Here is a 10,878-nt window from a genome sequence, read left to right on the forward strand (position 1 = left end):
AGTGGCGTCAAAGACGCATGCGACTTATTTAAAATCAATCAGTCAGTGTGGACTGAGCATGTGCCAGAGGAGAGGGACAGGAATGAGAGTGGATATCTTGGAGACGCATGTGCGTTTAATGACCTCTGAAGGGTAAACAGCAGCAGGTGAATTTGTTTTTTTTTAGAATCAATGTTTTTCTTTTCCATTGCCTCTCCAGCTTTTTTTTTTTATCTTCTCTTTTGACTCACTACTTTTTCTTTCTCTTTTTTTCATTCTTTTCTAGGTGCTGTGCTGTGTTGTGCAGCCAAGGCTGTTTCTTCCTCAGAACATGCTCTTGAAAGGCTATTCATTGATTCTTCAATGAAACCCTATTACATTTGTGTGTGTGTGTGTGTGTGTGTGTGAGAGAGAGAGGGAGAGAGAGAGAGAGAGAGAGAGAGGGAGAGAGGGAGGAAAAGAGAGAAGAAGGAAGAAAATAAAAAGGGAAAGGTATTCCGGGGGCCGTGCTACAGTACCATCTGTATGCAAATCTCCTTACCCGACTTTGGTAAACTTTGATCAAACACTATGGCCTACCCTCTCCCTCCCTCCCTCCCTCCCTCTACTGCCTCCCTGTCCACTGTGTTCTGCAATTACTGAAGCTCCACAGCTCTTTGTCAGGGCTACATGTCAGGAACTGTCCCACACACACACACACACATGCACACGCACACACACCAATTTGTACAGCTATCTTTTAAGGACCCTGCGTTAATCAGTTACTCTGAAATTAGGTTCTGCCTCTTCAGGACCAGGTTTTTGGTCTCCATGGGGGGGACTACTGGTCCTGACAAGGTTGGTGTTTATGCCAGGAAATGTCCTAAAAAGGCACCCAATACAAGAACACACACACACACGCACACACCACTTTGTACAGCTATGTTTTAAGGACCCCACATTAACTGGTTCCTCAGAAACGAGGTTCTGCCTCTTTAGGATGGAGCGGTCCTAAAAAGGCACCTGATACAAGAACACACACACACACTAATTTGTACAGCTATCTTTTAAGGACCCCACATTAATCGGTTCCTGAGAAAACAGGTCCTAAAACCATTCTGGGACCAGGTTTTTGGTCTCCATAGTGGACTGGTCCTGACAAGGTTGGTGTTTATGCCAGGAGAGGTCCTAAAAAGGCACCTGATACAAGAACACACACACACTAATTTGTACAGCTATCTTTTAAGGACCCCACATTAATCGGATCCTCAGAAAACGGGTCCTAAAATCTTTCTGGGACCAGGTTTTTGGTCTCCATAGTGGACTGGTTGGTGTTTATGCCAGGAGTGGTCCTAAAAAGTCACCCGGTACAAGAATGTATACACACACACACACACACTTTCTGTCCAGATACCCTTTGATATCCTCCCTGTAACAGGCTTTGATTCTCTACCTACGACAACCACAGACACACAGTTTCTGAGCACCTGCGACCACACTGGACCACAGAACAGATGGTGACAGCCCCTTCACACACACACACACACACACACACACGGCACTAGCAGGCACTTGGCAAACAGAGCTCAGTGTGGAGCATGGGTGATGGGCATGCCTTTGTGCAGAGGTTGGGCACACTGCACGCACACTTGTGCCTGGACACACACACACACACACACACACACAGAAGCCATTGTTTCCCCTCCATATGGGAAGGTTAACATGTTGAATGCAGATTCGGTGTCCAACAGGACAATGGACATGTTGTGGCAAGCGTCGTCAATTAATGACGGCCAGTGCTGTAATGAAGATCTCAAAACAGACACAGAAACACAAACATGCCACTTTGCGTCTCCTGCGTAGCTTTAATGTGTGTCTGTCAGTGGGGTTTAAGCCCATTAGGGGTTGCCTTGTGTGTGTGTGTGTGTGTGTGTGTGTGTGTGTGTGTGTGTGTGTGTGTCTGGGCAGCTCTAGCCGGGCAGTCAGTGGGCAGAAGGATAATGGATAATAATCAGGGAAAAGCCATGGCCATATGTCTGTTTAACGTAGTAGATGGCTACTCCCTGACTGTCCGCTCCCCCTCTAAAACAATTAGGCTTATGTCATATAGCAGATCCCTTCACTGTAGTCTGAGACCTTGTGTGTGTGTGTGTTTAACGCGGGGAGCGTGGGCAGGAAATGTGCCACTGGACACTGTTACAGCGCGTGTTTGTGGACAGTCAGTGTGTCCGATTTCTTATATCAAGTCACAGTTAATGTTACCACGTGAAGCCGGCTGCCTCTGCTGGCTGTCATATGTTGTTTTTCTTTTTGTTTTTTTTGTTTTTTTTCCATCGTTCGCTCCCATTTTTGTGACGGATGTTATTGTCCCTGAACTTGTTTTCATCCCTATAACCAAGCAGGATAAGCCATTAGGCAGATGGTAAGGGGAGGTCCCACAGGGGCATGTGCATACAAGTGTGCACGCACGCACACACACACACACTCCTGTCTCAGTACGTGCGCACAAAGACACCAGACCATACCAGACCCCTGTTATGTAATCTACCAGCTCGACTCCCCCCATCGAGAGGCTCAGTCTTGTGCTGTCTCAACTCTGAAACAAAGTCATCAGTCTTCATCATTTAGGCCTGTCTCTTACACAGTGTACATACCTCTGAATCATTTAAGTCCTGCCTTTATGGATGAAAGGGGGTGGGGGGGCATAAAGTAGTTCAGTGTGAAGAGTGTAGTAGATTTAAGCGTTTTATCCATCATGCGGTCCCGTCGGGGCGTCTGCTATGAATTACATGTGTTGTTGTTTTTTTTGCTGAAGAATAAAGCTCGTCGTCACCGCTTGTTTAGGGTTAAAGGATTAATCAAAGTCATAAACAGAGTGTATTTGTATGTCCTGTTAATTCTCCTCTTGGCAAGTCTCTATTCTCTGCTCCTCTGTGAGCGCGCTGTCATGCTGAATGGCTACTCAGACCGTGGCAACAGATTTCTCTTTCAACCATCTCCAGAGAACGGATGGCCAGACTCCTGAGTGGCACATATTTGGGCGAAGGCCCGGCACTGGAGTCACAGAGGGGAGGTGGAGGTGATGGGACGAGGGAGGAGGGAGGAAGGGAGGAGGCCAGAAGGGAGGAGGCCAGAGCCATGTGGCTGATGTTGGTAAACAGTATCCAGCCTTGTCCTGGCATCATGGCAGGCAGCGCACAACGCTGGAGATATCAGGCGCCCGGCCACACACAGACTGGGACAAAAGGTGGACACACATATAGACATTTGCATTCATGTGCGCACACACACACACACACACAGGCAGAAATACACAGACTACTAACAGACAAATAAAAGACTCACTCTCAGTGTCTGCCACTCAGCAGCTGCTCCAGTTTCCATGGCAACATCCTGAACAATGTAGTAGGAAGAGCTATGTTGGTGAGAGAGGGAAATAGAGAGAGAGAGAGAGATGTGTGTGTGTGTGCGTGCGCGCTTTCTCTCTGTGCACTTGAAGTGTGTGGGTAGGTGTGTGTGGGCTGGTGTGAGAGGCTACAGAGGGGGAGGTAGCCTCAGGGTGCTGAAACAGAGAGGATACAGAAGACTCTCTCTTTATTTCTTTGTTAGGGTGAGACTTTGGAAGCGGCTAAAACAAATAATAAAAAAAAAAATCACCAGAGAGAGAGAGGCAGGTATGAAAGGGCCAAAGGTGTCGTCCACAGTTGACGGTGTCAACAAAGCATCCACAAAGGCAGCAGTGGTGATTTTTGATGTCTATTTATTTTTCAAAATGAGGTATTTCAAAGTGCTATGAGTTGCAGCACTAAATGTACATTTTAAAAATGAACAAAACAAACATCTTATATCCGTTTACCCAGTTCTATGCACCCGATAGTTACAAATATAAACAAAAGTGGGGGAGAAAAAAGCAGGTACATGAGGATAGAACACATTTGCTGTACAAAAGAATTATTTGAGATAAAAAAACAACGATGACGACGACGAGATAAAGTGATATCTACTGAGAACTCATTTTCATACGAAAATATAAGTATCAAATTTAGTATGTATCAGGTTCACACTAAAAGCATAAAGGTGTGTAGAATTAGTAATATGATACAATACAAAGAAAAGAAGGAGAAGAGAGAAAAAAAACAAAACAATATATTGTTATATCACAAAGTTTCATGACTCTCAAAAATCGAGGCCTTACAGTACTTTTAAAGGTATATAAACTTCCAGTCTAGTTATTGGCAGCTTCCTGACATGTATATATATATAAAAAAAAACAAGGACATATTGTATTACAAAACAAGGCAGATCTGAGTGTATTTTGTCTGTACACTATTGTTATATACAAAAGTGTCGGCTAGCAAGGTGCACAGTTATACATCCACTGACTTGGTTTGAGCACCAGTGTGAGGAGTTTAGAGAGCAAGAACCTGTAGTGGCTTTGTTTGTGTGACCCAATACGCCTCCGTCGTCATAGTCTCTTCAGTTTTGTTTTGTTTTTTTTGCAGTGGTGAAGGCAAAGTAAAATGTGCACTGCTTCTTGTATGTGAACTCTCCAAGCAAAGTGCCCTCGAACACCCGTCCCTGTGGGAATCACCTGATTCCGGGCTGGTGTCACAGTGAGTACAAAAAAAATATATATATATAAAAAAAAAAAAAAAACAAGGTACAAGTAGAAATGATATAAAAGAAAAACCAGAGGGAGGGAAGACCAAAAAGAAAGAAAGTGTGTCCACTCTTCTTCCTCCCTCAATCTTTTTTTCTTTCTATCTTTCCTCAATATGAATAGATTGGGGAAAAAAAAGAAGAAGTAAACCCTAAACATTCTTAATGTCAACAAATGTGCAAAAAAAGTGGCGGCAGTGAAAGTCCGAGCATCCCTCCAGCAAACCCCCTCCTCCTCCTCCTCCTCCTCCTCCAGGCGTGTGCTGGCGTCTGAAGATAAACATCCTCTGAGATATTGTGTTTGTGTGCGCACATAATACAACAGATATGCAGGCCTTTTGTGTCTGTGCTGAAGTGTAAAGGCCTGTGTTTGTGTGTTTGGGTCTAAATGTTGTTTCAGGCAGACTGAGTTGAGACAAGAGGGGTTCGTCCAGGGTTTATATGAGTGTTTCTGTGTTGTATCGGTTGTCTGTTAGCGAGTCCTTGCCTGCTCCAGCCTGCGCATCAGCTGCTGCCTGCGGGCCTGCAGTCTGTCCTTCTCCTGCTGGAGCCTCATCTCCTCCGTCTCCAGCGAGCTCACGTACTCTGTCGCCTTCTTCAGGATCAGCACCTTTGCCGCCTTCTCGTTGTGTGCCAGCTCCGGCACGTGGTCGCGCAGCGTGAGGAAGCTGGAGCGCAGGTCGTTGCGGCGCTGGCGCTCCAGAATGTTGTGGTTGCGCCGGCGCTCGCTGTCCTCCGAGTCGGAGCTGCCGCGCGGGCTGCTGTCGCCGCTGGTGCTGCGCTTGCTCCGCGTGCTGGTGACCGAACTGCAGGACATGGAGGACGACGACGAGGAGGACGACGAGATGCTTCTGGTGGGAGGTCGCGGGGCGTCTGACGTTTTCTGCTTCTTCGACGGCGGTGCGGGGTCGTCGTCTGAAGCGTACGGTGAGGGCGCTGCGTAGTTGTGTTGCTGCTGGTGTACTGAGCTCCTCTTCAGGATCAGCTCCTGCGGAGCTCGGCTGACGAACCGGCTCACCACGCCGGACCCTGAGACGGTTCCTCTTGCGTCCTGACTCTTGGGATGAATGGAGATAGTGACAGTGCCTGTTGCCATGGGGGACGCTTTGTTGATTGTGGAGCGCCTCTTCTCTACTGTAACCACGTCGATCTCCTCCTCTTCCTCTTCGTCGTCTTCGTCCTCTTCCTCCTCCTCGTCTTCCTCCTCCTCCTCCTCCTCCTCCTCCTCGTGTTCCTCTTCTACTTCATCATCATCTTCCTCTTCTGGGAAAAGAAAACAGAAGAAGTGAGTGACTTAATCGCTCTGACACACAAGTATTCGCACTATGTCATCAATGTGTTCCAGCAGGTGACAGGCTTGCATGTGAGTGTGTGTATGTGTGAAGGAGATCAAGAGAGAGTGTGTGTAAGAGTGAGGGCGTTGCTCAACACTGTTTGCAGAGGCAGAAACCCCTTAATGCTTAGTGTCAGTCACTCCTCAACTCATCTACTTTGCAGGCGTTGACACGTCTCGTTTCAGTGCTGAGCAGACAGGCTGCAGATCTGCCTTTCATTCTCTTCTCCTCCCTCACAATCTCACCTAATCTCTCCCCCTGTGAGACAAGACACTTGAGTCTTCAGTCTGTGAGCGTCAGTGACTTTGCCTTCACCATGTGACCTCAGATGAAGTTGTTTTTTTTTTTATCAGAAACTGTTATTACCAGACAAGCTTTTTCTGGGGCTTAATACCTGCGACTACCTGCGATCATCATCATCATCATCGTAGTCCACTGGCGCCTTTTTAGAGATGAGAGGAAGTGGCCAATCATGAGGCAGCGAGTGTGAGGCCCAGTTAAAATGCCTTTGTGATAATGACTCTCATTATCAGCTCTGGAGCATCTGAAGAGTGTGGCGTGTCACAGCTGACAGTAACCCACTTCAGACGCTGCTGTACCAGGAGGCTGTGTCAGAGAGAGACTGGCGCTGCCATCAAAACAAAGCCTGGCACAGCTGGGTGGATGTGGGGGCGTGTCTGGCTTTGCCACATGTGAGGCTGGGATTTAGCAGTTTGGCGTTTTCCTCCCTAAATGGAACAGCTCATTTATTGGGGTTGGGAGGAGTATAAATAGAAGAAAGAACATAAAATTGCTGCCCAGGGAAATAGAAGTCTTTGCTTGAAGCTTGGGATTTAACTCTTTTTTTTTTCTACAAGGACAATAAATCCTTTTGTCACATTTGTTGTTTTTTTAAAAAAAAGAAAAATCTGTACAGCTGATTTATGTAACAAGCCTTTAATAGGATGACTTTTATCTATGTAAACATACACGATGGCCTTGAAAGTCTGCGTCTCTGCGGTCTGTGTTGAGAAAGTCAAGGACTAACAACAACACTGGGAGCGGCGGAAGTGCATTGGAGCGTCTCCGTGCGCGGGATGGTGGGGTGGCAGGCGATCGGATCACCGCCCATTTTAAGCCTCGGAGCTGGACCGGCGCCAGGGAGACAGCTGTCGCGATGGAGCGCTTGTTCAAAGCTGTCACCCCTCCTAAAGAAGCAGCCAGAGCCCGCCTCCTCCTCCTCCTCCTCCTCCTCCTCCGCTCCGTCCTCTTTTCTTCGCGGTGGAGGAGGTGTTTGGCAAGGCTGGCTGAGTCTGCCCTCTATGCCAAGCTGGAGGTCTTTGTACTACTGTTTCACAAGCGAAAACACGCTGATAAGGACTCGTGAGTGTTTGTTTAGAGAACTCACGGGCAGTAATAGATGGGAGATGAAGTCTAAGGGCGATTAAAATCCACACAGCACTCATTTCCGAGTCTAACCAGCACAGCCACTTCCTACACTATTTCTCTGAAGACGATTGGGAGTGTGACAGTTAGTATCTACTGTTCTGTGAAGGCTGTGGATCCTTCTGCCCGCTCGTCTTCCAAGACTGATGCTTTTTAATCACCAGTTTGAACTCAGTGCAACAACTGGGCGATGTATTCCCTGTCTAGAATAAGTACCGGTTGCTCATTCGCTGTGCGTAAATTGTCAATAAATCCGTGCGTAACGGACGCGCGCACACCACATACTTTATCAGCTCATCGCGTTATTGAACACCTTTTTATCTTCACCTGCTCCTATTACCCCCTAGCCCTTGTGCAGTGTGTGTGTGTGTGTTGTCTTTTTGTTTGGCTCAGATGCCAACTGAGTCCAGTAAGACACACAATTCCCCATTTTACTGCCATCTGCCGGATGAAGAGCCTGCTGATTACATAAACCCCCGTTCACTGTGTCACTACTCCACTGTTTATGTGTGTGTGTGTGTGTGTGTGTGGGGGTGCTTAATCGGATTCTGGATCAGTCATATGAACAAGCTCCAGCCACTGTGGGCTAAAATAATACTACTACTAATATAATAATAGTGATGATAATAATAATAATGACGATGATAATGACCTCGTCACAGTTTCCTTGAAAGACGTAAACAAAGGCTTTTAGCGCATCTTCAAGTTCTTACCTGAGTCACTGGATGTGTTCCCGTGGTTTGTCTGTGCGTTAACGGTCCCGGCTGAGTCTCTGCCGCCACTCCTGCTGCTGCTGCTGCCGCTGCTGCTGCTGCTGCTGCTGCTGCTGCTCTTCTTGTTCACCGGGAAAGGAAACACTACCGCAGGGTCCACGCACTCTGACATGGAGCTGCGGCTGCTGACCGTCTCCGGCGCCTTGACGCACACGCTCCTGCCGCCCGCTGTGGCCGTGGAGATGGCTTTCCCGAGTTTCTCCGTGACCACACGCTCCAGCTTTTCCCTGGCAGAAAAGCCGCTCCACATACAGTCCTGGATAATGATGCTGTTGGGGTTAGTATCCAAAGCGGAGCCGAACAGGTCCCCATCGTAGGACGCGCCCCAGATATCATCCTCTGGCAGGAGCAGCAGCTCGGAAGCCCAGTCCAGTGGGTCACACAAGCCGAACCCAAGTGGGTCTGCTTCCGGGTCTGCACTCGCCGGCTCCCCCGGTAGCGCGGCTCGGCTCGGGGAGAGGGGCGGAGTGGGCAGCAACTCGAATTTCTTCCAGATGTCCTCCCCCGGTGGCGCAGAGTCGGGACCACAGAAGTAGAAATCGTCCTCATCCGGGTAGAAACAAGGTTGTAAGGAGTCAAACTCCAAATCGGAGTTTTTACTTGTGATCGCCGGCATTCTATCCCTCAATCGTGAAACCTGAGGAAAAAAGGAACAAAAGATAGTTTGAGCAAAACGTGAAGCGGCGTCTCTCTACATTCCCTCTCCTCCTGTATCTATCACACCTGAAAACTGCGCTGAAGAAGGAGCGTGAGTCAAAGCCCACACACACACACACAGTCTGATCCACTACATTCCACACTCATTCTTCTGTGGAGGTTTTAAAACCACACAAATCTCACAGGAGAATGTGCGTAAATGTGACCGTGACGCACAAACTCTGCCAAAGCGGCGCACAGGCTGGGACACACACAATAAACAAAACACCTTTCCCGTAAAAAACCCGAAAAACTAAATAAATAAATGACAACATTTGAATCCAATAGCAATTATTGTTTTTTAAAGGTGGTAAAAATAAAAAAAATAAAAATAATGACAAGTTTGGAGTCGCAGAAATAAGAGGATGCTCACCTCGTCCTGACTTGGGATGATAATGTGCGAACCAGTTTTATTCTCTCGCAGTCTCGCGCAGTCAGTAATACAGACACCAGATTTGAAGCGCTCATCTACGTTGCGAGTACAGACAGTCCTCTGACACACATTGTGGCTGGCTGCCGTGTGTTATACTCCACTCTGTTCTGCGGGGAGGAAAATAGACTCCTCCCTCCTCCACAGGCTGGGTGGTGGTGGAGGAGGAGGAGGAGGAGGAGGCATAGGGAGGGAGGGAGGGAGGGAGAGGGGGGTGTGTAGTGGGTCCAGTCGGGCTTTGGGGTTGGATGCGACGCGGGAGACAGGCTGGCTGGGATCTTTCTTTCAAGGTGAATCGAGAAGAATAGCCTAAACACTGCAGTGGAGAACGAGAGAAAACAATAATAGAAGGGGACAGAAGAGGGGACAACATGGAAAAGACAGACAGACAGAAATGAGACAAAGGAAGAAAGCACACACACATATATATATATATATATATATATATATATACATGTGTATATATATATATGTACACATGACAGCCTTAGGCGAACTGTCTTTCCCTCTCTTTGTCTGTCCATCCCTCCATTGGGATGTCAAAGTCAAGATCAGCTATGGAACAGTTGGATTTGGAGTAACCCAGCCTGGGGGGGTGTGTGTGTGTATGAGAGTGATTTAATGCCTTGCTCAAGGGCACTGCAGCATGGATGCTGCTGCTGCTGCTGCTTCTGCTTGCCCCCCAAGGGCTTGAACCGTCCAAGTGTTTGCACACTGACCCCCCCAACACACACACACACACACACATGAAGCCACACAGCACTCCAAACAAACAAGTGTTCATTTATTGAATAACAATAAAACAATAAAATGTTTTGTTTTTTTCTTTGTGTGTATTTGAGAGAGTTTATGTAATAAACTGCCTTGTTGGGTGTGACAACATACAAGGCTTGTAATCATTTGTGCTCAGATAATAATCATCATAATAACAATAATACATATGTGTGTGTGTGTGTATATGTAAAATAAGGATTAGTGTAGAGCTACATCAGCTTGTTCTTGACACACACAAGTGTCATGAATCTAAAAATGCTAATGGTGTGTGTGTGTGTGTAGATATTTTCCTGCTGCTCTCCTGTAGAGAGCTCTGAATATCATTCTCTCTTTTGTCTGGAAGCCAAACAGCATCCCAGGGTAAGGCTCACTGCGCCCTCACACGGACACACAGAGAACTGCAAGCACCCAGCAGCGCGACCCAGACAGACAAAGACATACAATCAGAGGCGTGTTTTTCTCTCTCTCTCTCTCTCTGAAATAAAAAGAAAACACTTATAAATACACATGCGAGGGGAGAAATAACACATTTATCATGAGCTATATATAGAAGCAGCGTTTTATTATTTTTTTAAATCTTTTTATTATTGTTGTTATTTTGGTTGTTTTTCAGACAATAGACAGTGGTTGCAGCCAGGACGCACGGGGCAGTTTCCAGCTGTCTCCGGAATAAGACAGGACTCGAGAGGAGCGTGTTACGTAACCGCAAGCGATGGTTGTAGCCTGGAGTCATTCCCATTCCCTTTTCTAATGACAGCTTAGGAGGAATGGCGCATCTGTAATTACGCACACTGAAGGAAGGCACAGGCGCGCGCACACACGGGCTCTG

At 47.3% G+C, this 10,878-nt stretch overlaps 1 protein-coding gene across 1 annotated transcript; it reads right to left on the reverse strand.

Annotated features, from left to right (window-relative positions):
- Nucleotides 1-4,209: 4,209 nt before the first annotated feature.
- mycn (MYCN proto-oncogene, bHLH transcription factor) lies at nucleotides 4,210-9,373 on the reverse strand. Its single transcript, XM_044049852.1, has 3 exons — nucleotides 9,219-9,373; nucleotides 8,090-8,786; nucleotides 4,210-5,880 (listed from the first exon to the last, which is right to left on the reverse strand). The coding sequence occupies exons 2-3, from the start codon at nucleotides 8,763-8,765 to the stop codon at nucleotides 5,090-5,092; spliced, it is 1,467 nt and encodes a 488-aa protein (XP_043905787.1). The 5' UTR covers nucleotides 8,766-8,786; nucleotides 9,219-9,373; the 3' UTR covers nucleotides 4,210-5,089.
- Between the last annotated feature and the right edge of the window lie 1,505 nt (nucleotides 9,374-10,878).

The sequence above is a fragment of the Solea senegalensis genome, linkage group LG17 (genome assembly GCF_019176455.1).
Source record: "Solea senegalensis isolate Sse05_10M linkage group LG17, IFAPA_SoseM_1, whole genome shotgun sequence".
Lineage (NCBI taxonomy): Eukaryota > Metazoa > Chordata > Actinopteri > Pleuronectiformes > Soleidae > Solea > Solea senegalensis.

Coding starts and splice junctions, on each gene's coding strand:
- mycn (XM_044049852.1), bottom strand. CDS start 8,765: ATGCCGGCGATCACAAGTAAAAACTCCGATTTGGAGTTTGACTCCTTA. Junction 5,881..8,089: donor GAACACATCCAGTGACTCAG/GTAAGAACTTGA, acceptor TTCTTTTCCCAG/AAGAGGAAGATGATGATGAA.